At 59.0% G+C, this 24,405-nt stretch overlaps 3 protein-coding genes across 8 annotated transcripts in view; 1 reads left to right on the forward strand and 2 right to left on the reverse strand.

The window, feature by feature from the left end:
• Positions 1-650, reverse strand: part of MEF2D (myocyte enhancer factor 2D) — a 101,190-nt gene extending 100,540 nt beyond the window's left edge. For both annotated transcript variants that reach the window (XM_027742447.2, XM_039385958.1), the window contains exon 1: positions 391-650. The gene's annotated coding sequence lies outside the window, so the exon portion shown is untranslated. The remainder of the gene's footprint in view (positions 1-390) is intronic.
• On the forward strand, positions 175-24,160 carry TTC24 (tetratricopeptide repeat domain 24). 5 transcript variants are annotated; one of them, XM_027742431.2, is made up of 14 exons: positions 175-552; positions 7,325-15,786; positions 19,774-20,142; positions 20,439-21,263; positions 21,342-21,560; positions 21,641-21,769; positions 21,906-22,027; positions 22,141-22,260; positions 22,399-22,469; positions 22,558-22,625; positions 22,741-22,873; positions 23,142-23,197; positions 23,273-23,315; positions 23,965-24,160. In XM_027742431.2, the coding sequence occupies exons 4-14, from the start codon at positions 20,459-20,461 to the stop codon at positions 24,062-24,064; spliced, it is 1,866 nt and encodes a 621-aa protein (XP_027598232.1). In that variant the 5' UTR covers positions 175-552; positions 7,325-15,786; positions 19,774-20,142; positions 20,439-20,458; the 3' UTR covers positions 24,065-24,160. The 5 variants fall into 5 exon arrangements, with proteins under 5 accessions (XP_027598232.1, XP_039241889.1, XP_039241890.1 ...); XM_039385955.1 differs by having other exon boundaries at positions 175-462; positions 22,396-22,469; XM_027742430.2 differs by lacking the exons at positions 175-552; positions 7,325-15,786 and adding exons at positions 18,579-18,593; positions 18,975-19,027 and having other exon boundaries at positions 22,396-22,469.
• On the reverse strand, positions 4,477-18,388 carry IQGAP3 (IQ motif containing GTPase activating protein 3). Its single transcript, XM_027742428.2, has 38 exons — positions 18,346-18,388; positions 17,466-17,553; positions 16,960-17,116; positions 16,809-16,886; positions 16,549-16,625; positions 16,332-16,399; positions 15,978-16,091; positions 15,428-15,606; positions 15,041-15,128; positions 14,620-14,783; positions 14,335-14,422; positions 14,023-14,186; positions 13,747-13,907; positions 13,394-13,518; positions 13,056-13,219; positions 12,668-12,758; positions 12,388-12,555; positions 12,149-12,291; positions 11,905-12,075; positions 11,559-11,642; positions 11,021-11,092; positions 10,394-10,463; positions 9,809-10,017; positions 9,403-9,555; positions 9,127-9,290; positions 8,740-8,964; positions 8,519-8,659; positions 7,973-8,057; positions 7,442-7,674; positions 7,221-7,353; positions 6,816-6,918; positions 6,514-6,658; positions 6,282-6,369; positions 5,801-6,013; positions 5,537-5,703; positions 5,280-5,381; positions 4,816-4,924; positions 4,477-4,590 (listed from the first exon to the last, which is right to left on the reverse strand). The coding sequence occupies exons 1-38, from the start codon at positions 18,368-18,370 to the stop codon at positions 4,477-4,479; spliced, it is 4,923 nt and encodes a 1,640-aa protein (XP_027598229.2). The 5' UTR covers positions 18,371-18,388.
• Positions 24,161-24,405: the final 245 nt, after the last annotated feature.

A 24,405-nucleotide genomic window follows, 5' to 3' on the forward strand; every position in this document is an offset into this window, starting at 1 on the left:
CCGGGGGCTGCCACCGGGCCGGCAGCTTGGCCCTGTGGGAGCGGAGCCCCGGCTTCTCGCACGCCGCGCTGGTACCCGCCATGCTACAGCCTGGCATATCTTCCCGCGGTTGCCAAAGCAACCGCAGAAACACAACAAACAGCAACAACACACAGCAGACAGTCGGCAAACATTCCCCTCTTATTTTCTCCCCAGTTCGGTTTGTGCTTTTTCCCCCTCTCCCACGAGGAAGCTGCTGCCATCGGAAGGGAACAACAATATTGCTCCTCGGCGCACGAAGCCTGCGCCACCCCAGCAGGAGCCGCGGTGCAGAGCCCCCGGCGCTGCCGGGAAGGCGGCTGCTCCCGGGGAGGGGCCCCGCTCCGACACAGGCAGGTTCGAGCCGCTCACCTGCCTCCTCGGTGCTGCCGCCAAGGTCGTCGTGCTGAGTGACCGGGGCTGTGCCGAAGCCAGGTTGGCCAAGTAAGTGAATTCTTCCCTCCTCCTGGGCAGCGCGGCGCTTCCAGGGACTGCTGAGATGTCCTGACCCGGTACGGCCCAGCCTCTATCAAGGTGTGTTTTGCGGGTGTCCAGGACTCAGCACCCGTTTGCACAGGGCAGGGAGCACCTGAGCATCCTCGGGGCTTGGAGCAGAGGATGTGGGCTCAGGCAGATGTGCCTGTAGAGGAACCCAGGGGCAGGGACACCCTGGGGCTCCCCGAGGCAGCGCGGAGCCCCGCAGCCGTGGCACTGAGGGGGATTAGCGGGTGCAGTGCGGGACGCGGGCTTTCAAAACGGGATTAGCATCGCTGTGGCACGTGACAGCGGGGACAGCGGCTCTGGGGGAGCTCTGCCTTCGAGCCGGCCTGCCCAGCACCAGCTCCAGCACCCAGCACGATCGTCCAGCACCAGTACCCAGCACTCAGCACCCAGAACCAGCACCCAATACCCACCATCAGAACCAGCATCCATCACCCAGCACCAACTCCCAGCATCAGCCCCCAGCACCTGCTGCACCAGGCCATGCAGTCCCAAGCTGGCAGGATCAGGACTCGTGGCAGCAGCTTTCTGAGCCCAGTTTAACAACTTTTCATCCCTGTTGGGTGTGGGTTCCCACGAGCAGGCTGGAGTGGACAGAGAATGCTGCCAGAACAGTGAGCTCCCAGCCCTGAACCTCCCAAAACTCCTCCATCATATCTCACCTCTCCCTCCCAAAACCTGGGAAACCTCAGCAGCCTCTTTCCCACCCCAGACCAGGGCAGCAAGTGTCCCAGTGTGGGTTTGGTGGCACGTTTCCCCATGGATTACACTTGGCAGCTGCCTCCAATCTCCCTAATTCCTACACATACAGGGCCACAGGCTGCAGGATTTATACCCAGTCCAGCTGGGTGAGATGTGAAATACGTAACACATATCCAGTATCCGGGTGCCATTTTTCTCTCTCTCTCACACACACATCTATACACATACTTATAGTATAAGGTGCAGAGTGGGGAGGTCAGTGAAGGGACTCTCTGCAAGCACAATGATTCCCTGTCCATGCAGAGAATACTCGTGGGTCAGGCATTGGACAGGACCTGCAGGAGCTGGACAAGGTGAAACAGTACCTTTCTGTACCTAAAGAGTGACAGGATGTGGGGGAATGGCTTCACACTAACAGAGAGCACGGTTAGATGGGATATTGGGAGGAAATTCTTCCCTGTGAGCATGGTAAGGCCCTGGCACAGGTTGCCCAGAGAAGCTGTGGTTACCCCATCCCTGGAAGTGTTCAAGGCCAGGTTGGACAGGGCTTGGAGCAACCTGGGATAGTGGAAGATGTTCGTGCTCCATCGCAAGAGCCTGATGAGCTCATGGATGAGCTCTAAGGTGGATAAGCCTGATGAGCTCTAAGGTGCCATCCAAACCATTGTAGGATCCTCTGATATGAAATATGAGCTTCGGGGGGAGCCCAAATCTCTTCCTTTCTCCCCATTCCCAAAGAATACCTCTCAGGATGGGCTTTCCTCCCAGGCCCCTTTCACAGTCCCAGCCTGGGCAGGCACCACAGAGCCCCTAGTGAGCCCAGTGCCCTGGGAAAAGCTGCCAGGGCAGAGGAGAGGCCAGAGGCTGTGCTGTGAGGATGAATCCCTGTCACTTGTGAGCCTCAGTCTCGCTTTGTCCCATTTGGGATGTCCTGGGATCACTGTGATGGATCCACCCCTCCAGCCGGGGCCACACCATGTGTGTTTGCAGCACGGTCCCTCAGGATCCTGTGGGGGGGCTGCTGGTACCCGCAGTGCTGTCGGGTGCTCCAAGCACCTGCGGCTGGTGCCCAGGTGGCCACAGCCACGAGCTTATCCCCAGCTTGCAATGACATCTAGTGGAGCCACCTCGGGAGGAGCTCAGCGAGCCAGTGCCAGCGCCAGGCCTCCCCCAGCGCTCCCAGGGCTGAATTCTCCCCTCCAACCTTCTCTCCAAAACGTGTGGGCACGAGGCAAGAGCCAACACCCCATTTCTGAGTCATGGTTGGCCACAGCACAGCTTCCTGGGAGCCCAAAAAATCACCTTTTCCACAGCAAAACTGAGTCCCCTCCAGTCGTGCTGCGACTGTGCTTAATGAAGAGCTAGGGATTATTATCGTTATGTGGAGTCTTTACCTCAGGTTCTCCTCCATCCCCAAAACATCCCAAATAAATGGTTTTAGTGTGCCAAATGTTGCTGCTGCAAATCCAGCAACTGCTCTGGGAGGTGGCTGGTGGCAACAAACCACACCGAGCCACAGCCAGACACGCTGGATTCTCCTCTGAAGGCAAGGAAGGTAAGAAAAATAAACAAATATACTAACTGGAATAAAAAAAACCCCAGCGTGGTGATGGGAACATGCAGCAGCAACTCCTCCGGATCATCTCCCTGCAGACAGAGCAGCACCCACAGCAGCCAACAGATCCTGTTTTAAACCCGGAAGAGTGCTGCAGCTTGATCCTGCTTCACTCCTGTAGAGATATAATCATAGTCTTTAGGAGATGTAATCATAGTATTTATTTAAGAATTAAATGTGTCTGAAAGTGGCCTAAATTCCCCGTGCAAGAGCTGAGTCGGTGCCTCAGTGCCTGACTCGGCACCACTGCGAGGGAGCCGGTCCCCATCTAACGGTGGTTAATGGCTGGTGCCCACGGCCACAAGCACCTTCTTTGGACATGGGAGACTGTAGAGAATGTCATGAGTCTGAAAGACCCTGATAAGCCAGGGGAGAGGCTTGTGAGGACCACGGGGAAACAATGATCCAGAGCAATTCTGCATTTTCTAATACAACTTTATTTAAAGTAAACAAGCAGAGGCAGCACAGCAGGAATCCAGCATGGGCAGGGATGAGGGTAAGCACCGTTTGCAGCTTTTATATGACAGAAGGGAAAGAAAAAACACATAAAACCCTCACAAACAAACATCACTTTTCAAAGACAAGACAGAGCCCCAGATGGCAATAGATGAGGTACCATTGAGCCAGCTTCAAGGCTAACCCTAACCCAAGGCAGTTACTTGAGCAGTGAGGGAGATTCCAAATCCGATCCCCCCAAAAAGTTCCTTTATGAGCAGGTTTGGGACTTGCTGCTCCTATGCCTGATGGAGACAGGGCTGGGAGGAGGTTGGGACTGCCACCAGCTCCCTTCCCATCCCAGGGAAGGGACTCACATGAAGAGAAAGTGCTTTAAATGCATCCGTGGACAAACTCGATCATTATCCACATTTGAAAACTTTGCTCCCACCAGAGCAAATAAAGAGGGGAGAGAGACATCACCATCCCAGCTGAGACAGTGCCATGGGATTGCTCCACATCCAATACCAGGCAAACCCAGAAAGGGGAGGTCCCTGCTCTGGTGCCCTGTGGCATCCATGGGAGAGCAGTGGCTCTGAGCCACCCTGCTTTGTATCTGTTCTCAGCCTGGCTGGAGAGCAATGAAATTCATCTTTGGAAACCAACATTCTCCTATTGCACCTCAGTTTAGTAGGGAACAGCCATGGATGTCCTCACAAGCAGTTATTGCCTCTATGTTCTGCCCCTCTCCTACCCCCCAATATAAAGACTGATTCTGACATTTCTCCAGCCTTACTGTGAGGAAGAAAAAAATATATATATATTAAAATACCTTTATTACATCACTAAAAACCTGTGTAGTGTCCAGAAATCCAGTGTCCTTGAGCAGCTGGCTGTTGGCAACACAGGAACTAAACAGCCAAAATACCCACAAAAAAAATAGATTTTAAAAGCAACACGTGCTGCAAAAGCTTTGGCAGCCGCATCCTTCTGCGAGGAGGTCAGGTACCGGCTCAGTACCGAGCTTGGGGTGCCCAGGGCTGGGGCTGAGCCAGCTGCAGGTGCTCAAGCACTCTGTGTCCAGGCAGGAAAGATGCATGGCCAGCGGAAACTTCCCTACCCCAGGATCACTAACCCCAAGGTGCCTTTGGCAGGTTTTCATCGGTCCCCCCGTCCCCGTAGCCCATTCCACCCCCCCACCCCTGTTACTTCTTGAAGAACTTCTTGTTGAGGAGGAAAATGAGCAGGTTAACGTTGACCTTGGCCTTACCAAACATCTTCATGACTGCTACGCCCTCGTACTGCAGCTGCAGCAGGTCCTGTGAGAGAGGTGACCGTCACTGCCACCAGCCCCATGCCCGGGAAGAAGGATCAGCTCAGAGCTGGGCTTGCAGTGGGAGATGCACGACAAGGCTGTCCCCAGCTCAGGGCAGGGCTCCCCATGGGCTCTGAGTCCCCCAAAAACTGCAGGCGGGGGGACACCACCTGTCCCCTGCACCCCCTGGCCTGGCTGGGCACCGGCAGCCCCAGGACAGGCTCCCCACCTGGTAGTGCAGCTGGAAGTGCTCCATGTCAATTCCCATGAATTTGGCTTTCACCTGGAACTTGCCCGATTCCTCACAGGGGATGATGTCAAAAATCACATTCTTGAACCTGAGGAGACAGAGCCACTCACTGCCAGAAGGAGCTTCATGGCTTTAAGGCAACCAAGGAGCTGGTCACCCACCCAGCACAACCCCTCAGCACAGCAGCCAGACCCACAGCCCAAATCCCCCCTCCAAATCCCAACTGTCCCTTGTTCTCCTACATGAAACTACTTGCCCCATCCCAGGAGAACAATGGTGGCTCATATGCATTCTCCTCCTGGGTTATTTTCCTCTACCTGCTCAAGCTTTCATGGAATATCCTGAGTCGGAAGGGACCCGCAAGGATCATCGAGTCCAACTCCTGGCCCTGACACAGGACAACCCCAAGTAACAGCTCCTCCCATGGAGCCAGGGCTACATACTGGCTGGGTGGCAGGTCCTGGATCTCCAGCAGCACTCCCTTCTCCAACAGCCGGGCCGCCGTGTAGTGCAGCGACGGCAGCTTCTTACTCTTCCTGCTGACCCTGGAAGAGGAGGAACCACATGCTGAAAGCTCATCTCCAGCCATCTGTGTCCCCTTGGACCCCCAACATCTCCAGGAGTCACAACAACCAGGGAGCAATGAAAACAAATAATGGGTTTTTTTAAAAAAGTACTGATTTTTGGTAAGAAACCATACTTGTTGCTGGCTGCCAGGTTGTCGAGGCAGGTCTTGATGTACTGGTTGTAATAATCAATTTGCTCCTCATAAAATAAGGTCTTGGCATCGAGGCTGTGCAGGGTCTGCCTCAGCTTCAGGAGCTCCGCGCGGCGGTGCTGCCGGTGGCGCCGCTGGTTCCGGATGTCCTGGAGGGAACAAAGCCAGGCAAGAAAGCCAATATACCTCATTCTGAGCTTTCTCAGAGCACCAGAGCAGGATCTCAGGGGGGCTGACTCAGCACACCTTGGCCAGCGCATCAATGAGCTCCTGGTACTGGTGGGCAGAGTCCACCAGCCCCAGGCTCTCCAAGTGCCGCAGGTTACGGATGATCTTGCGCTTCTTCTCCTCCATGGAGAGTTGACCGTTGGCAGCCAGGGAGCGGTGCCACTTCAGCTGGGTGGGGGTCTGAGCATCCTGCAGCGCTCGCCTGTGCACGAGACGGTCGTGGGCAGCTTCCTAGGGATGAGAAGGCATTGAGCCTGGAACGCAGCTGAAATGGGGCACGAGGAGATGGAGCAACCAAACCCCCTCTCGCACAGTTTGATGTGGATCTCTCCTGGTCCAGAACACATGTTTCTGGAGCTCTTGCTGGAGCTCTTGCTGGAGCACAAGAGCAGTGGCCAAGGCTCCAAGAGGAGCAGGGCAGCTTTTTGCTGAGGGTTTTTTTGCCATTTCGCTGCAAACATTTTTAGCTCATGCCCAGCAGCAGCCTCACTCAACCCACCTCGTGCTCCAAGGCTTGTGTCCACAGGATTTCTGGGAGGGAATCTCCTGACTGGGACTGGATCACATCCACCAGCATCTGCTTGGTGCTAGAGACCAGAGTGAGACGTCAGGCATCCACTCCAGACCACCACCCTGGCTCACAATATTTACTTTCCACGCAAGGGTTTCTTGCCCCTCTAGAGTATCCCAGCCCCCAGCACAATCCCAATGCCCGTGGGGCCCATCCTCACCTCAGCAGCAAGCTCCTCGTGTCACTCTCCTCACTGCTGGCCGCTGGCAGCAGCTTGCCAGTGAGGGTAAGGGAGATCTCTGTTCTGCTGAGCTGAGAGAGCACCTGCTCAGCACCACTGTCTGCCAGGCTGGCAACACTTTCCCCTACAAGGGCAGAGAGAGCCCTGCTAGCTGTGTTGGGCTCCAAAGGGTCAGTTTCCCACACAGAAGGAATCCAGATCAAGCTTCATGCAAGTCAAATTGTCCCCATGTCCACCCTCCTCCTGACAGTGTGGGTGGTGTGTCCCAGAGTTTGACCTACCAACCAGGGACTGGACTGTAGGAATCTCATCAAGATCCTCCAGGAGCTCGTGCAGAGGATCTCCATGATGCGGTGCGATGGAGTCCTGGTGCTCGAGCAGGAGCTGGACGATGCAAGGGATGAGTCAGTGGCAAAGGAGGATGCAAAGGAAGAGGGAGAGAGGGCCCCCTTTGCATCCTTTACACCCGAAAGGGGATGGAGCAGATATGATGTTCAGGGAAGGACAAGCAGCAACAAACCTGCAGAATCTGGGTTATTTCCTTGCTTAAAAAAGAAAAAAGAGTCAGGAGGAAAGGAGCTGTGCTGGGGGTGGGACACAGAAGAGTGTGAGGAAATGCGGCAGAAAGCCCAGGAGGTGGGAGCAGAGGAAACAGAGCTCGCTTGCTGTGAGCTTTATGCCCTTACCTTGTGTGTGTTGATGAGCTCCCCCACAGTGATGTAGATGACTGGTTTGGCCACCGCCACCATCTCTGAGTACTCATCCATATTAAACCTCTCTTCTGGTTCAGGGACACAGCAGGCAGCAGAGATGAACCTCCTGCAGAGAAGGACCCCTTCGGTCAACCCCAAAACCCTGCCACTGGCTCACAGTCGCCTTCTCACCCCAATGCTGTCCTGGTGCCCACCTGAACTTGTTGTGGGTGTCCTCCAGGTACTGGTTCACCCCGCAGAGATGCGCGTTCTCCCCGTCGAAGGCCTTGCGGGCGGCTGCGTGCTGCAGCACTTTGGCGATGGAGCCCAGGCTGCGGCGCTGCTCGGGGTGCAGGGTCGCCCCAGCCGAGATGTCCACGATGTCAAAGCCATCAGGGGCCACCACAGCCGGGTTCATGAAGCGGTAGTAGAGCAGGTTGCCCACAATCTAGGGCACGAGACAGGCTGAGGGTTGGAGGAGCAGGCAGGCTGAGGCCCGAGGAGGTGGTGGCTCAGCAGGGAAGGGTGTTGCATCCTTGCGCTGCCCTGTGGGAGCCTCCCAGAGGGGATGGCACCCTTGAGAAGAGCCCACCTTTGGCATTTCCTTAGTGGCTCATGGAAAATACTGACTTGGAGGTATTTTTAAGTCCAGAGGACTTGACTTTCTGTGAAGAGATACTGGCCCTTCACGTGCAGACACAGATGAACCCCACCAAACGGCACAGAGCCCCCCAGCCCCAGGGTACCTTATCGATTTCCTCTGCCGGGGCCTTGGGGAATTTCTCAATCAAAGATGTCCTCAGGATTTTGGCCATGTAGCGCATGCCATAGCTGAGGAGAGGGCAGGGAAAGGTCCATCAGCATGAAGGACCACCCTGCCCCAGCTCTCTACCACCCACAACTCAAGATACAGGAAACCCCCAGCCCTGGGGCAATGGAGGAGCCCACAGGAGGGGCCGGCAGCTGCAGCATCCCTCGGTTCCCTCCTCTACCCTGCTGCCAGCCCAGACATCCCTGGAGGAAGCCTTCATCCTCTGAGATGACCACAGCTCAGATTCTCCCTGGCAACACCTCAACACCAGCAGTAAAGCACTCAGAGTGGTCCAAAGAGCCAGCCCATGGGGCACTGCTGATATTTGGTTTCAGCTTGCTGACAGTGCAGTAAAACAGCCCTGCAGCACTGAAGGGGCAGGAGGACCCCAGTCACCAAACCTCCTTTCTAAGGCCTCGCTAGAGACACCTCTGAGCCGGCAGTGCTCCCGGGCGGGCACAGAAACCATAGGGATACATACGGGATCTTGTCAACGGAAGAGGTGATGGCAGAGACGAACTTGTCTGTCATTGCCAGGAGGTTTTGGATAGAAATATCTAGCCGCCTTTGGACCTCAGGGTGGCTGAGAGCCTGCTCAGGGCTGACCTCATATGGGAACTTGCTGTGAAAGGAAGATCCCCATCACCATCCCAACGCCTGTCACCCTGCGGTCGGGCCAAGCCTCCTCGCCCAGGGCCTGACCTTCTCTGCCCACTCTGTGACTCAGCCTGGTTGATCCACGCCTTGTAGATGTCCACAGGGTTGGTACGGATGCCAAGGGCCTTGTCCTGCAGGACCTCCTGCACTGGGCCGCTCAGGATCTGCCGCAGAGCGTTCTGCCCACGCGCGTTGCGGTAGAAGCTGACCACCAGCCGGATCACCGTGGCATTCCCCATCAGGATGTCATGGACATGGTCCACCTTGGACCTGGGGAGAGAGACAGGGCAGATGGGATGAGGGGATGGACCAGTATGTGTGTTCTCCAAGCAGGAGGGAGTAGCCAGAGGAGATAACTGCATCCAAGATGATGCCCTTGGTTCAGCCTTTGCCCAGGCCTGTCCCCAGACCAGGACACTCATGGACACCCACCTGACCTCCTCCTGCAGCGCCACTTTGAAGAGCTGGAGCAGCAGATAAGCCTCCCGCGGGTTGGATGCGTAGTTGTAAAGCGTGAAGATTACTGACTCCATGAATTTGGTGGACTTGTTCTGGGGCATCTGGAAGATCAGCCTGGCCAAGTAGACTGGCTGTGTCTGCAGGCAGGAGGGACACCAAGCTAACCCAAATGTTGTGGAGTGCTGGGGGACCAGGTCCCCACACTGCCCCCCCACTGTGGGCGACACAGCAGATCCCCACCAGCCCCACCTGCAGCAGGTAGAAGAGGTGCTGGTAGGCCTCCAGCTTCTGCCGCTTCTCCTTGCTGAGTGACTTGAGCCCCTTCTGCTTGTCTATGGACATCATCTCTGAGAGCTGCTCCTTGTTCTTCTTTGTCAGCTTCTTGCAGTGGGAGACCACCTCCTGCAGCCACGTGGGCAGGGAGAGAAGTGCTGGGGACTGCCATAGGCTCCGGCATTCCGACCAGCCTCTGGGAAGAGCCTGAGGCATCCCAGTGCTCCTCAACCCCTCCCAACCCCTCCAACCACTTGAAGAGTGAAGCAGAGATAAGTCCAAGCTGCAATGCCATGGAGAGCAGGACCAACGGGCTCAGGCACTTTGGCAGGACCACATGAGATGTCTGAGATCCTCCCCTGACCCCTGCCCTGCTCCCCACCTGCAGCGTGATCCTGTTCTTGACCAGCAGCCCGATCTTGATGTCCATGAGGTCCAGGTCACTCTCCAGTCGCCGGCTGGCGCGGATCCTCTTCACCACCTCCTCCTGCAGCCGCAGCACCTCTGACTCCTCCCAGAAGTCATGCTGGCTCTGCTCCAGCAAGTGGATGAAGCGCCGGACGATGCTCAGTGGTGGCCTCCTGGCATGGACTGCAGCAAGACACAGCGACACCGTGCATGCTTGCAGGGGGCAGAGCAGCCACCCCCATCACAGACCCTTGCACCCCCAGGATCTCACCCAGAGACCCCATCCTCCCGGAAAAAGCATCTTCTTGCAGTACTAGGACATGGGACAGGGCATGGCCACACCGTACAACAGCCCCTAGGAAGCTTTTGGGGGCAGAGGGGCAGCTCCAAGGCTGATGCCCAGGAACCACCAAGGATCTGTCACTCCTGTCCTTACCACAGGGGCACCGATGGCCAGCCTGCCACCACCTCCCCACCATGCAAGGCCAGTGAGAGAGGAGGCAGAGCCCCCTTCCCAATTAGCCCTCACACTTCAGAGCAGCAATGAGCAGACACTTACCCAGCATCCTGTAATCCCCACGGGCCTTGTTCGCTCGCACAAAAGCCTGGATTTTAATTACAGCTTTAATCTGCCAAGACAAACAAGGGGATGGGGGATGTTTCCTCACAGCATCCCTGACACACGTGGGGAGTGGAGGAGAGCTGGACAGGCATTTGGGTGCCTGCTCCCACTGCTGGCAGTGTGCCAAGGCCTGGGATGAGGGTCTCCACAACCAGGGAGGGATTTTGGGATTCCACCCTCCTCAGCAGTTGTTCTCCTGTGCTCACTGTATTTCAGAAGCTGCAGCAACTCCAGAGGTGCAGCTTCGCTTCCTGCAGCCAATACCTCCCTTTCCCCCAAAATTTCCTTCCCCTCTAATGGGCATCTTGAATTCCCTGGGTTTTGATGGAACTGGAGTGGTTTTTGTCTCTCCTCACACCTCAAAGAGCCTGATAGTTTGGCTTCCAGACCCCCCCGGCACATTTTCCTTCCCATCTGTCCCCCTTGGCCAGGATGCAGCAGTTCTCCCTCCAGCTGTGCCACAAGCACTCAGGGAAGGAGATCCAACCATGGGCTCCAGATCATTCTCCTCCATCCCCACCAACATGTTCCCAGGAGCTGTTTTGCTCCCATCCCATCACTGACATTCTGCCTGAAGTAGCGCAGCCTCTCCTGGTACTTCCTCCGAGCCTGCCACATCCTCACACCCGCCTGGATCTGGAAGAGATGTTCAAATAGTTGGATTCTGCAAGGAGTCACTTGGCCAAAGCAAGTGGGTGGAGAGGGGGGAAACTGAGGATTTCCAGAGGTTTAGATTGGACACTAGGGAAAATTTCTTCATGGCACAGGCTGCCCAGGGCAATGGTGAAGTCACCATCTCTGTAGGAATTTAACAGACATGTGGCACTTGGGGACATGGGTTAGTGGTGGCCTTGGCAGTGCTGGGGGAACAGTTTGACTCAATGATCTTCAAGAGCTTTACCAAGCTCAACAAGTCCATAATTCTATTCAATGATTTTTGCAAGATGTTCTCCCTTATCCCCTCACACGCTGCCCTGGCCCAGCTGCCATATCCTCCCTGGCTCCTCTGCACTGGGCAGGGGGTAGATGCCACCCTGCAGCTGAGCAAGAGGGTGGCAATGCCCAACGAGGGAGCAAAGGCTGAAGGAAGAGTCTTCCCAACCTTGATTGCAGCCTCTGCGTTGGCTCGCAGGTAACACAGCCTCTCCAGGTAAGCTCTGCGCTGCTTGTACCCCCTCCAACAAGCCTGGGCACAAGAGAAGACACCAGCTAGAGACCTGCATGAGGTCACCATGACTCCCAGTCAGGAGCACACAAGGGAAGAGGATAACGCAGCACAAGAAAAGAGGAAAACAGCACCCAAAGCAGCTGCTGTGAGAGAAACAAGCCCCACACCACCCTCTGCAGCACCTCGGGGGGCCCCAGCAGTGAAATGGCAGAGGTCGCTGGACCCGCCAGAGGATGCTGTGTCCCTGGCACAGAGGTGGGATGGATTCTGGCTGCATCACCTGGATCCTGACGGCAGCCGGCTGCTGCTCCCGCAGGATGTGCCGTCGTGCCGCGAACTCCCGGCGAACAAGGAAGCCCCGGATCCGAGCCTGCAGCCTCACCACGAAGGCGGTGTTGGATGCCCACAGGCACTCCCGGTCGTGCGCTGCCGTCACTCGGGTGACAACCAACTGTGGGGACATGAGGCACCAGCTCAGCCCCAGTGATGCCACCGGTGCCCACGCAGCCCCATCCGGCCTGTACCTGGATCTCCTCCCGGCTCAGGTGTGTGGTGTTGAGGCCGCCGTCGTGTGGGCACTGCCAGCTGCCCTCAAAGGTCTTCAGGCTCAGGTAGTACTCGGCACCGTCTGGCAGCCTGTGCCGGATCCAGTACAGCTTCTCACTCCCTGCACGCCAGGACAGACAGGAACTGCTGGGTGGTGCTGCTCCCCTCGAACACCTCAGGTGGAGGGGGGGCAGTTCTGCAGCTCCCAAGGTTTTACCTGCCGGTCTCTTGGTGGCCACCAGAGCCGCCAGCTGCTCCTGGTAGGCACCAGCACAGGCGCTCACCACACCACACAGGGCCACGTCAGGGTTGCGCAGCACCCGCAGCGTCTGCGCCGCCTTCCCTTCCTTGATGGCCTGGTTGATGGCAGCAATGCCCAGAGCCACTGAGGGAACAGAGGGGGCTCACGTCAGCACCTTCTCGTCCTCTGACCCCCACAGCAGCACCCCAGCCCACAGGGGCTCAGCACCCAGAGCCTGTGTGGGGAGAGCACTCACTCCTTCTGGCTGCCACTGTGTCCTGGTTAGCCCGGCAGACCCCTTCCTGGATCTCTTCCCACCAAAGCACAGCTCCGTCATCCCCCATGGCCTGTGAGACAGCAGAGTTGGGCACGGGGGGAAATGGAGTCCAACAAGCTGGGCAGCCCCCCTTGAGCACCTTCTGCTTCGCAGGGTGCTGCACTAATGGGGGTGGGGGGTACTTCACAGCCTTGGGGGATGCCATGCCACCAAGGTGGGGTACCCCACATCCAGGGCGGAATGCCATGCAGTCAGTGGGGTACCCCACAGCCAGGGGGGATGCCATGCAGTCAGTGGGGTACCCCACAGCCAGGGGGGATGCCATGCTTCCATGGAGGTACTCCACAGCTGACGACCCCCACCCCACCTGGGCTTTCTGCCTCCGTGCCCGGGACAGGACGTCGTGGTAGCGCTGGGCGGTTGGGAGGGCGATGTCGGGTAGGGCAGCCTCCAGCAGCAGCAGCGCCGCCAGCGTCTTCTCGGGGTCTGCCTGCAGCAGCGCCTCATTGACCAGCCTGACCGCGTGGACTCCTGCGTGGGAGGGAAAGGGACATGCTGCTCAACCCCCCGTGTTCCAGGCACCTAAGGGAGTCACAGCCCAGGGTGGTGCAAGGTTCTCTGGGGCTGGAATCCCAGTGCAACCTCCCTACCTGGGGTGTCTGCAGACCCCCCTGCACGCCCAAACTCCATGCGGGCAGGACTCACTGTCATTTTCATCCTGCACCAATGAATTGGTGCTGTTCACACTGTCCTGAATATCATTCCAGCTCAGGAATTCAGCTCCCGCTTCCCTAGGTTGGCCTTTCAGCTGCTGCAAGTCCTCAAAGTACCTGAAGGAGAGACACAGGGCAATGGCTTAGTGCATTCCAAGCAGGGTTCAGTGCATTCCGAGCAGGATGGTGCCTGCCATAGCCAGCTGCCTGGCTCTTCAGAGGGGAAAGGCAAGGCACAGGGCAGGAGGCTGCTGGAACAAACCCATGAAAAGCGCAGGCCGACTGACCATCCCCTCCCACTGGATTTCTCCACACTGACCCCAAACACAGAGCCCATCTTCTCACCGTTGTGCATTTGCATCCTCAACTCCCGAGAGGCCCAGGGCAGGGCTGACCAGGCTGCTCCAGAGCCCGTCGGGATCCCCGACATCCAGGGCTTGGTTGACCAGCGCCACAGCCGAGAGCATCTCCACAGCCACGAACAGCTCCTCCTGTGCCAGCTCACCCTGCCCGGGGCAGACGGAGACACTGATCCCTCATAACCCCCTCCTCCAGCCCAGCACCCCCGGGCGCAGGGGAAGCACCAATCCCCCTCATCTCCCGTGCCTGGGGATCTCTCACCTGTGGGTGCTGGCGCTGCAGCAGGGCCAGCTGGCGCTGGTACAGGGGGGCAGCAGAGGGGTGCACATCGGGCAGCTGCGCCGCAGGGTCCGTCAGCGCTTCCAAGGTTTCAGCCAGCATCCCTCGGCGGATGGCGGCGTTGATCCGGCTGACAGCCAGCAGCACTGAGGGACAGACCAGGGGAGCTGGCACAGGGGGGCTGCAGGAGGTGGCCGTGCCTGGTCTCCCTTTGGCCAGGCTGCTGGCAAGGGCACCAGCTCCTGGGCATTCACAGGGCAGCACTGCGAGCACCATGTCCCTGTTGGCACTCACTGGCTCGCTCCTCCTCGCCCCTCCTGTTGGCTGTGAGGATCCCTGCCTGCACCTCCTTCTGGTCCAGCATCTCCAGGTAGCCCAGGTCCTGCAGTGGGCAGAGATGGGTGTTGGGTCTCACACCTCATCCTGCTCACACCGATGGAGGAGCCGTGCTCAGACCCTGTCAGAAATCTGCCGACCCGCAGAGCAACTCCCACCCAGGGGACCCTCCTCCTCCTCAGGACCACGGGGGTGCACCCCCAGCACAGGTACCCCACACCATGGGCTCCTGCCAGCACCTACCAGTGCCTTCTGCTCCCGGTCCATGCTGAGCTGCTCCAAGTAGAGCTGGAGGTTGTCACGCTGGAGGCAGCGCAGGGCCAGGACGGGGTCCTGCAGCGCCCGGTGCAGTGCTGGCACATCCTGTGTCTGCAGGGCATCGTCCACCTCCTCCAGAGCCCCGTGCACTACAAGAGGCCAGTCCATCCCAGAGGTCAGCAGGTAAATCATCCCACAGCTTCAGGGAGCAAAGGCAGCTATGGCTGAAGCCTGCATACCCATCATTTTAATTTCTCCTTGGAAATGCACATCCAGCCCTGATCCCTGATGGGTCTGCATCACTCCTTCCTGCTATAGCCATCACTCTCCTCATGCCCTGGGGTACTATGGTCCCACCATAAGCCCTAGAGCCCCCCCCCAAGAGGAAAGCCCCACCTTCCCTCACCGTTCACTTTGTTGATGTTCCCCTGGATTTCAGCCTGGGTCAGACACCGGTCATAGACATCCTCTCCCTCAGGGATCACCTGCAGATACTGGAGAGAGACTCCTCACCCTGAGCTTTCCTCCCAAGCTCACCCCACAGCACACAGCAGGGTCCCTTGCAGGTGCCTGGGCTCATTTCCCAATTCCAAGCCCTGGGGATCAACTAGGCCCCCAAAGAGGAATCATCTCCCCCATCTTCTGCTCAGCACAAGGGCTCCCAGGTTGTGTTTCACCCAGCAATCACCATATGGTCTGTGGCCAAGGGACCCCTCCAGCTTGAAGAACCCATCAGCAAAGGGGCTGCTCCTCTCTCAGCTGCCCCCCCCCCAGCCCCCCATGCCCTCCTCACCCTGTTCCTGGCATTGCTGCCCTTCTCCAGCTTTGCCCGGTGCAGCACCTCCTGGTAGGCACCTGCCAGCTCCCCACGCAGGTCCTGCAGCATCGCGCTGGGGTTGCGGAGGGTCTCCATCGTCTGGGCCACCACCCCCCGATCCACAGCTTCGTTGATCGCCAGCACTGCGGCGTGGACTGGAGGCGAGGTGGGAAGGAGGGGGGTGAGATGAGACATGGAGGAGTGAGATGGACCATCCGCTATAACCCTGCACGCAGTGGGACAAGAGCCACTCCATGCATGATGGTGGGAACCACCAAAGAGTGAGCTGCAGTCTCCAGAACGTGGGAAGTCTCGGTGTCTCACAGCAAGAACAGGTAATGTAGCGGGGAAGGGGCTGTGCCAGCCCTTGCAACCACGTGCGGGGCTGAAGGTGAGCAACCAGGTGCCTCCGCTGCATCCCAGACCACCACCACCTCCCAGAGCACCACCTCTCAAGTTTGCTGGCCTCAGACCTGGTATCCAGGGGCTGATTGCCCAGCCTTGCTCCCCACCAGGCACCCGTCACCTGCTGCTTCATCCACTGAGAGCTCATTGGCCAAAATGCCACCGATCTTGCTGAAGGCAGGCAACTGCAGCCCGTACTTCTCCAGCTCACGCTTCATGTTGTTGATCTCCTCCTCTGGAGCAGAGCAGAGAGACAGCACTGGAGCGGGGGCAGCCAGCAGAGCCCCTGTTCCCCTTCCAAACCAGAGGGGTGCAGAAAATCCCCATACTGGGGTGAGCATCCCTGAGGCAGCTTTGGCAAAGCTCACCCAAAATCTTCACTCCTCACACCCCTCCTGCCACAGGATCCCAAAACATCAATGGCAAACCCCTCCTCACCAGCCCCCAGCCCAGGTCCCCCCACACAGCAGCATACCTGTGAAATTCACTTTGCCATACAGGTCCTGGATCTGAGGAGCCAGCCCCAGCTTGAAGAGGTACAAGCTGAAAGACAGACCATGACCATAACATCACCTGCTTCTCCCTCCCAAAGCTTCTGTGGCAGCCAAGGCCGGCGGGTGATGCCACCAAAGGGCTCGTGAGCACAAACATGAGCGGCTCATGAGTGGTGACAGCCAGGCCAGGCCACCCACCTGAGTGCGTGGATGCAGTAGACCACCCGGGGCATGTTCTTCTTGTCATAGATGTCGGTGGTCTCTGGGTGGAAGATCTGCCAGAAAGACAAGAGACAGCTCAGGTGGGGATGGCATCGAGACAGTCCCTGGGCAGGATGGTGCCCAAGGGTGAGGGGCAGAGATAAAGATCCCCTGCCACACCAGCACTCCCCACAGTGCTGCCACAGGGCAGAGGCCAGCGTGTCCCTTGGCCGGGGAGAGCAGAGGGGGGACATTACCGAGGGAAGGCCCACATGGCTCATGGCATCACGCCAGTAGTTGATGTTATCCGTGTGCCGAAAGTGAAGCCCAGCTGCCTGGAAAAGTGAAGCTAGAGTCAGGCTGAACTTGTACACCCTAAGGAACACACCCCTGGTGTCACAGCCTTACCTTGTACCGAGTCTGCTCACAATCATAGATCTTCTTCAGCGGGACCACAGCCGGGGCGAAGCAGTGGCCCAGCTTGGCCAGGAGGACCCCGTTGCGCAGGGTCTCCTCCAGCTCAGTGGGGGGAGGCAGCCCCTCACCCAGGCAGGCCTCCATCCAGCTGGCAGGGCAAAGATGGGGCACATCACAGATCCCAGCATCCCACCAGGCAGGAAAAGCACCCAGAGGAGACCCCCTCAACCCCCTCCCCGGAAATGCCCCCGGCAGGGGAGGTTGGCCTCCAGCCCTTTGCTGCCAGGTGGTTCTCAGTTTGGGTGCTTGGCTGAGAGCCTTCCCCCAAAAACCACCCCCAAAAGCATCTTTGAGGGCCACAAAGACCCAGAGTCTGGGTAAGATTCTGCAGCATTATAGCTGCCCCCCACCCAGACCCCTTGCTCTCATCCCCTCCCCTTTGCACCCCTTTTCCCCCCCAAATCTGAGCTCGAGGGGCTCCCCAGGTGCAGCCCCACCGCTTGGCTTCCTCCAGGTGACAGAGGTACTGGTAGGCAACGTTCTGTCTCCTCTGCTCGTCCATCTCGGCCGCAGTCAGGCGCTCACCTGGGCAGTGATGGGGGTGCCCGTCAGAGCCCTCTGCTTGGGGGGGCTTTTGGAAGCCCCCATGGCCACCCAAACTAAGATCTGGGAAAGGGAGGCAGGCTTTTGGCACAGCAGCCTCCCACAGCCACATGGGGGAGGCACCAGCATGACGGTGACACCAGCCAGGCCCTTCAGGCGGTTGGAGGAAAAGTGTCCAACTTCCCTTTTTCCCAAATAACGGCCACAGCTGGCACCCAGAGCTGGCACCAGGGAGCGGGGGCCCAGAGCGAGCACTCAGGGGGACACAGCTGCAGGTTTGGGATCCTTTGGCACTGCTGGTGCTGGAGGCACCCATGACTGCTGGGGGGCACCCGGCTGCCCACCACCAAACAACTCCTCAAACACATCCCCCTGTTTGTCCCCAGGTGCCTGGGACCTTACGCACTACTGCCCTTCCTCTATGCACGCCCTCAGACCTGTTTGTTCCCTCATCCCTCTGCATCTTCAGACCTACCAGCCCCTACATCCCCCTCTCCCCCCAGATCACTCTGCACCCCCAGACTTACCTGTCCCCCCAGATCCCCCTGCACCTCCAGACCTACCTATCTCCCCAGATCGCCCTGCACCCCAAGACCTGCCTGCTCCCCTCATCCCCCCCTACCCCCGGACCTCCCTGTCCACCCCCCGACTGCCCCAGACTTACCCGGCCCCCATCCCCCTGCACCCCCAGACCTGCCTGTCCCCCCGGCCCCCCGCACTCCCCATCGCCTCTGCTCCCCCGGCAGTCCCCCCTTGCCGGTGCTGGTCACTCACAGCGCCCCGTCCCGGTTCCCTCCATGGCCGCGGTGGCGGCGGCGGCTCCACCCGCGGTTTGAATCTCCCGCCGCCCACGTGGCTCCGCGCGGGGGCCGCCGGGTGCTGCAGGCCCGGCACCGGCACCGGCAGCGGGCGGGGGGAGCGCCGGGCCGGGCGGCCCGTGCGTGCGGGCAGTGACACACGATGGGGGACGGGGGCCCCCCGAGGGGAGTGGGGAGTCGTGAAGAGGGGGGGTGACCCCGGAGGTGCGGGGGCCGGCACACACCGGGGAGCGGGGGGAGCCCGGGGGTGCGGGGAGTGGCACAAAACGGGGTGCGTGGGGACCACCGAGGGGAGGGGGGGAGGCCGTGGGTGCGGGGGTTGCCACACGCCGGGATGCAGCGGTCGCCTATGGGTGCGGGGGGTGGCACACACCGGGGGGCGGGAGGACCCCGGGGGTTCAGGGGCTGGCACGCACCGGGGTGCAGGGGGAACTGGTGGGTGAAGGTCCAAGCAGGGGCTGCTGAGGGACCCCACTACGGGCTGTGCCCAGGGGCCAAGGCTGTGCCAGGCCCAGGGGGCCAGCCCTGGGGTTCACTGTGCCCTCCTTGCTCTGCAACTGTCCATCAACCTGCGCCAAAGCACAGACCTGCCCTGCCACGAACCGAGCCCCCAGCGCCTGCCATGAGCTGCCGAGACAGTGAGGGGCCAGTTGTGCCATCCATGGCGTGGTTGTGTCATCCCTTGTGCCTGTGTCCTGTCCATCATGCGCTGGTGCTGCCCAGCGCACAGTTGTGCCCTCCACTATGTGTTTGTAGGATCCATCAGTCCTGGTTCTGGCTGGCATGGAGCTAAAATATTCTTCTCAGTAGCTGGCACAGTGCTGTGTTTTGGATTCAGAATGAGAATAATGTTGATAACGCCAATGTTTTGGTTTTTGCTAAATTGTGTTTCTCCTAAGTCAAGGACCTTGAGGGTTTTTTGTGCCTCATGCTCTGCCAGTGAGAAGGTTCACAAAAGAAACTGGGAGGGAGCATAGCCTGGGCAGGTGACCCAAACTGGCCAAAGGGATATTCCACACCATAGACCATCATGCCCAGTATATAAACTGGGGAAATTACCTGGAAGGGGCTGATCTGGGTTTGGGAAGGGAGTCTGGCATCAGTCAGTGAGTGGTGAGCAATTGTATTGTTTATCACTTGGGGGTTTTTTCTTTCCCTTTTTTTTATTATTATTACTTACCATTATTATTGTATTTTACTTTGTTTTCTATTTTTAAACCGTTCTTATCTCAACCTACAAGTTTCACTTTTGATTCTCCTCCCTATTCCATGGGGTTGGAAGGGAGAAAAAGGGGGATTGAGCGAGTGGCTGTGTGGTGCCTAGTTTCCATCTGGGCTTAAACCACGACACTGTCACCCAGTTTGTGCCGTCCATCCATGACAGGTCTCACACCGGTGCTGCTGCACGGAGTTGCCATGGCGCTGCACACCATGCTGGTGACAGGGATGAAACCAGAGTCAGCAGAGCCATTGCAGGATGTGCTTCCCCAGGAGCTTTGTCCCAGCCTGTGCCAGCTCCTGCCATGCTCCTGCCACTCAGAACTCGGCTGTGCTCCAGCACCAGGTGCCAGCGGCCATCACTGGGGGGCTGCGACTTGCTCGGGGCAACTTTCCAGGAAGCCCAGGTGGAGAGGCCCCTCGGACCCCCTCCATCCATCCCCATCAGAGAGCTGTGACTTGCAGCAGCGACGGCAGGGATGCCCTGTCCCTCCCCTCCCTGCTCTCAGCACCCTTTGCGCCTGAAGAGCAAACAGTAAGTATGTGCAAATGGTTATTCTGCCTCCCAAAAAGGCACCCCGGGAATTTCCCACCCCTCCGTGCTGCTGCATCTCCCCTGCTCCCCCAGAGTGACCTCTCTCACCTCTGGTGGCCACCGAGGTTAGCAGGGTCCTCTGTGGAAAGGCCTTTTTCCTCCTTGAAATTTTAGCAGCAAACAAACTGCAAGAGTTCCCTAATTTTTCGTAAATAATATAAAATAACTGCTCATTTGAAGCGATCCCTGGCAGGATCATGCCAGCTTAGCTGCCTGAGCCTCTGCCTCTCTTGTAGACAGGTCACTGCCCCTGCTTATGGCTTCAGAGGAGGCTGCTAACCCAGGAGTGCAACCCACCGCCCCTGACAACCCCGTCCTCACCACCACCACCACCCCTGCAGCCCCTGCAGCCTCCACAGCCCCCAACAACCCTCCCAGCTGCAAGAAGAGCCTGAAGAAAAAGAAGAAGGCCAAAGCCAGGGGAGATGCCCAGGAGGGAGGTGATGAGGCGGTGGGGAGGGTGGCTGCGATTGAGGGGCTCACACAAGCCGGGCGCCAGGCACTGGCACTGGGTGCCGGGCAGGAGGCAGTGGGGTGCTTCAGGAAGGCCCTGCTCCTCTCCAGGGACATGGTGAGCACTCAGCTCCGCAGGGCTTGTGCCTTCAACCTGGGGGCTGCCTATGTGGAGACCGGGAAGCCCAGAAAGGCCCTTAAGTTCCTCCTCCAGTCCCAGCCCTTGGAGAGGGAGAATGGGGAGCACTCGGGGGACCTTTATTTCAACGCTGGGGCAGCTCAGGAAGGGCTTCAGGACTTTCCTAAGGCTTGTTTTGGCAAAGCCACCGGCCACAATGACGTGTCGCAGGCTGGCAGTCGAGCAGGGACCCACATGCAGATGGGCTGCTGCTATCTGGGGATGCGGGAGCCGGCACGAGCCGCGCAGTGCTTCCTGGACGCGGCACAGACCTACACGGCAGCAGAGAGCCCTGAGGCTGCAGCGGTGGCTCTGAGCAGGGCGAGTGGCTCCATGCTGCAGAGCCGGCGGTTCCGAGCGGCAGAGATCGCAGGGGTCCTCGCCCAGTGCCGCTCGCTCTGTGAGACCGTCCCCGACCCGGCCCTGCGAGGTAACGCTGTGCTGCACCCTTTGCTCTCAAGGGTCCCAGGTAGCAGCTCCTGCACCCACATTTCCTCTATGCCCCCAGGGAAACTCTACAATGACATCGGCCTGGGTTACTCCCAGCTCCACATCTTCTCCCTGGCTGTTGAGAGCTTCGAGCGGGCCCTCGGGCTCTGCGGAGGAGAGCTGGAGCGGGACCGGCACCGGGAGGCTGCACTGCTGCAGAACCTGGGTGCTGCCCACAATGCCCTGTGCAGTTTTGGCACAGCGCTGGGCTGGCACCAGCGCGCGGCCGCGCTGCACGGTAGGTTACACCGCTGTCTCCGGCTCTTGGCTTTGCTGGATGTACTGGCTTGGGATGGAGCCCCGTGTTCCCAATTCCAGGCACTCTGGGGAAACGGAGGGCGCAGGGGCAGTGCTTTGGGAATCTGGCATATGCCTGGAGCCGGCTCGGGAACCATGAGGCTGCCGCAGAGAACTACCTGCACGCCCTGCAAGCCTTCCGGGACTCAGGTAAGGGGAGGCACAGGCAAACCCCCCCGGGCAGTCTGCAGCATCCAGGTGCTGAGTGGACTCAAGCCGGGTGATGCTCCCTGCCCAGGACCTCGACTACACTGTGCTGGGACTGATGCTGCCCTTTGCTTCCCAGGGGACGTGCAGGGGCAGTGGCAAGCATGTGAGGGGCTAGGCACAGCCTGCTTCCACCTGGGAGACCCCCAGAAAGCCATCGGGCACTACCAGGAGGCCCTGACTTTGCTTTCCCACTGCCAGGTAAGACACACTGGGGAACCTCCAGGGCCAGACTCTGCTATGCATCACGGGTGCCCCAGCCCTGGGGACAGACACACTCAGCCCATCATCTATGTGGGCTCTGTCCACCACAGGACACCCCCGGAGCTGCCCGAGAGCGGGTTGTGCACAAGCTCACGGATGCCATCCAGCACCGGCTCTGCCTCAGTGGCCGCCTCTCCCAGCGTGGGGGCCGAGTGCCCACCCCAGCTCTGGTGAGCATCACCCTGGGTGTGGGACACACAGGCGGGCTGGGGGCTGGGACCCCAGTAGGGGTTGGTGGCAAGAGGTGCCCAGGTTTGGTGGGCAGAGGGACACACATATGAGCCCCAGCCATCCCTCCATCCCAGCAGGAGCTCAGCCAGCTGCGGTTTTGCTCCATGCTGCCCCAGGCCAGCGGGACACGGGTCCAGAGGAGTGAGGTGTGAGTAGGAAAGCTGCTGTCCTCTCCCTCCCTCTGGGATGAGTTCCCAGCATCACCCAGGAGACAAACCTTCCTTCCTTCACTCCAGGTCCTTTGGAGGGAAAGCCCAGGACCAGCTCTACATGTATGTGCCAGGAGCACATCCCAAGCATTCAGGTGAGAGGGTTAGAACTAAATGCAGGATTGAGCCATCCAGGAGATTCCTGCCGGAGCTGAGGCTTCAACACAGTCTGATACTCTGCTCTTGCCTGTTTGTCCTTCCTCCCCGGAGGCAGAGGAGTGGCCCTGACTGATGGCCTCGCGCTGGAGTCCTGCAACCCACACAGCATCCTGAGCACCTCTGGGGAGGATGAGGGTGGTCCCGATGTGGCTCCAGGGTGTCTGAGTCAGCCCCAGGCTAACAGGTAGGTGGGCGAGAGGGAGTCACCCCAGTACAGCCCCTGGTACCCAAATACCCCTGCAGCAGATGTAGCACAACGAGTGGTGTCTCTCTGGGGACTTCTCCTGGTTAATGGGGAAAATCCAGAGATTTTTAAAGATCCGTAATTCTGGGGAGTGGGTTTGGGGTACTTCCAGCTGGAACCTGGGGAGGGCTCAGTCACGATGGGATGGGGAGAGTTTGTCACGCAGATGCTCTCTGCCACCTCCACGTGAGCTGCACTTTGTTGCCAGTAACAGGACCACCCCCCTGTGCCTGGCCCCACCACCCCACACAGACCTCCAGCCATGTAAGTATGGAACACAACCGGAGTGTCACTTCCGTGGAGAGCCCAGGGCTGCAGGTCTCACACTGTGTTCCACAGGGCATCGTGACCACCAAACCCTCCAGCCAAGGCCTCTGGAGCGGTAGGTGATGCCCTAGGGGAGTGGACAAGGGAGCAGACAGGAGGTTTGGGCTCCAGGGTGTCCTGTGAGAGGAGGGTTGAGGGGTGGAGACCCCCAGCAGGGCTTGGGACACCCCTGATCCCTGCAATGGACAAATCTCCAAGCCAAAAATCACAGGGCCTGGGGATTTTGACACCTTGTAGCCAACATCAAACCCTACCCTGTGGATGGGGCAGTAGATCTGAGGGTGGTTTCCAGCACCCCAGTATGAACCTCCTGCCTGCTACTGCCTAAAGGGGCTTCAGGAGGACTGGAGAGGGACTTTGGACAAGGGCTGGAGTGACAGGACATGGGAAAATGGCTTTCCACTGCCAGAGGGCAGGGGTAGATGGGATATGGGGAAGAAATTCTTCCCTGTGAGGGTGGTGAGGCCCTGGCCCGGGTTGCCCAGAGAAGCTGTGGCTGCCTCATCCCTGGAAGTGTCCAAGGCCAGGTTAGACGGGGCTTGGAGCAACCTGGGCTAGTGGAAGGTGTCCCTGCTCATGACAGGAGGGTGGGACAAGATGGGATTTAAGGTCCCTTCCCACTCAAAGCAGTCTATGACTCCATAACTCCATTTTGCTTCCCGCTGGACACCCCCACAACCTGTGATGCCTCCGTGATCTCGCAGCCCTGGCGATGACCCCACTGCCACTGTCACCAGCTGCTGGCCCCGCCGGGAACCTCGCAGAGGGACCAGGACACTGTCCCTTGTCTGCAACCTTGTGTGACCAGCAGGACACGTGGGAGATGCCGTTTCTCGGGAGGGCTCTCCAGCCCCAAGTTGGGGCGGGGGGGCCCATCGAGCCAACACGGTTTTGACCCCACTCCGTTTCTGCCATCCTTTCCATGCCAGGGTCTGGCGGTGAGGGGAATGAAGGGACTGGAGGGACCGCGGGGGTCCCGGGGGAGACTGGAGTGGAAGGAGGGGCTGGATGGACCGCGGGGTCCTAGACGAGGGCTGGAGGGACCGCGGAGGTCCCCAGGGGACTGGAGAGGGCGGAGGGGCCTGGACGGACCGCCGAGTCCCGCCGCGGGGAGGGACCGCGGGCTCTGCGCGGCCCCGCCCGGG

This window comes from Pipra filicauda, unplaced genomic scaffold (genome assembly GCF_003945595.2).
Source record: "Pipra filicauda isolate LSUMZ 115617 unplaced genomic scaffold, ASM394559v2 scaffold453_size531900_pilon, whole genome shotgun sequence".
Taxonomy (NCBI): Eukaryota; Metazoa; Chordata; class Aves; order Passeriformes; family Pipridae; genus Pipra; species Pipra filicauda.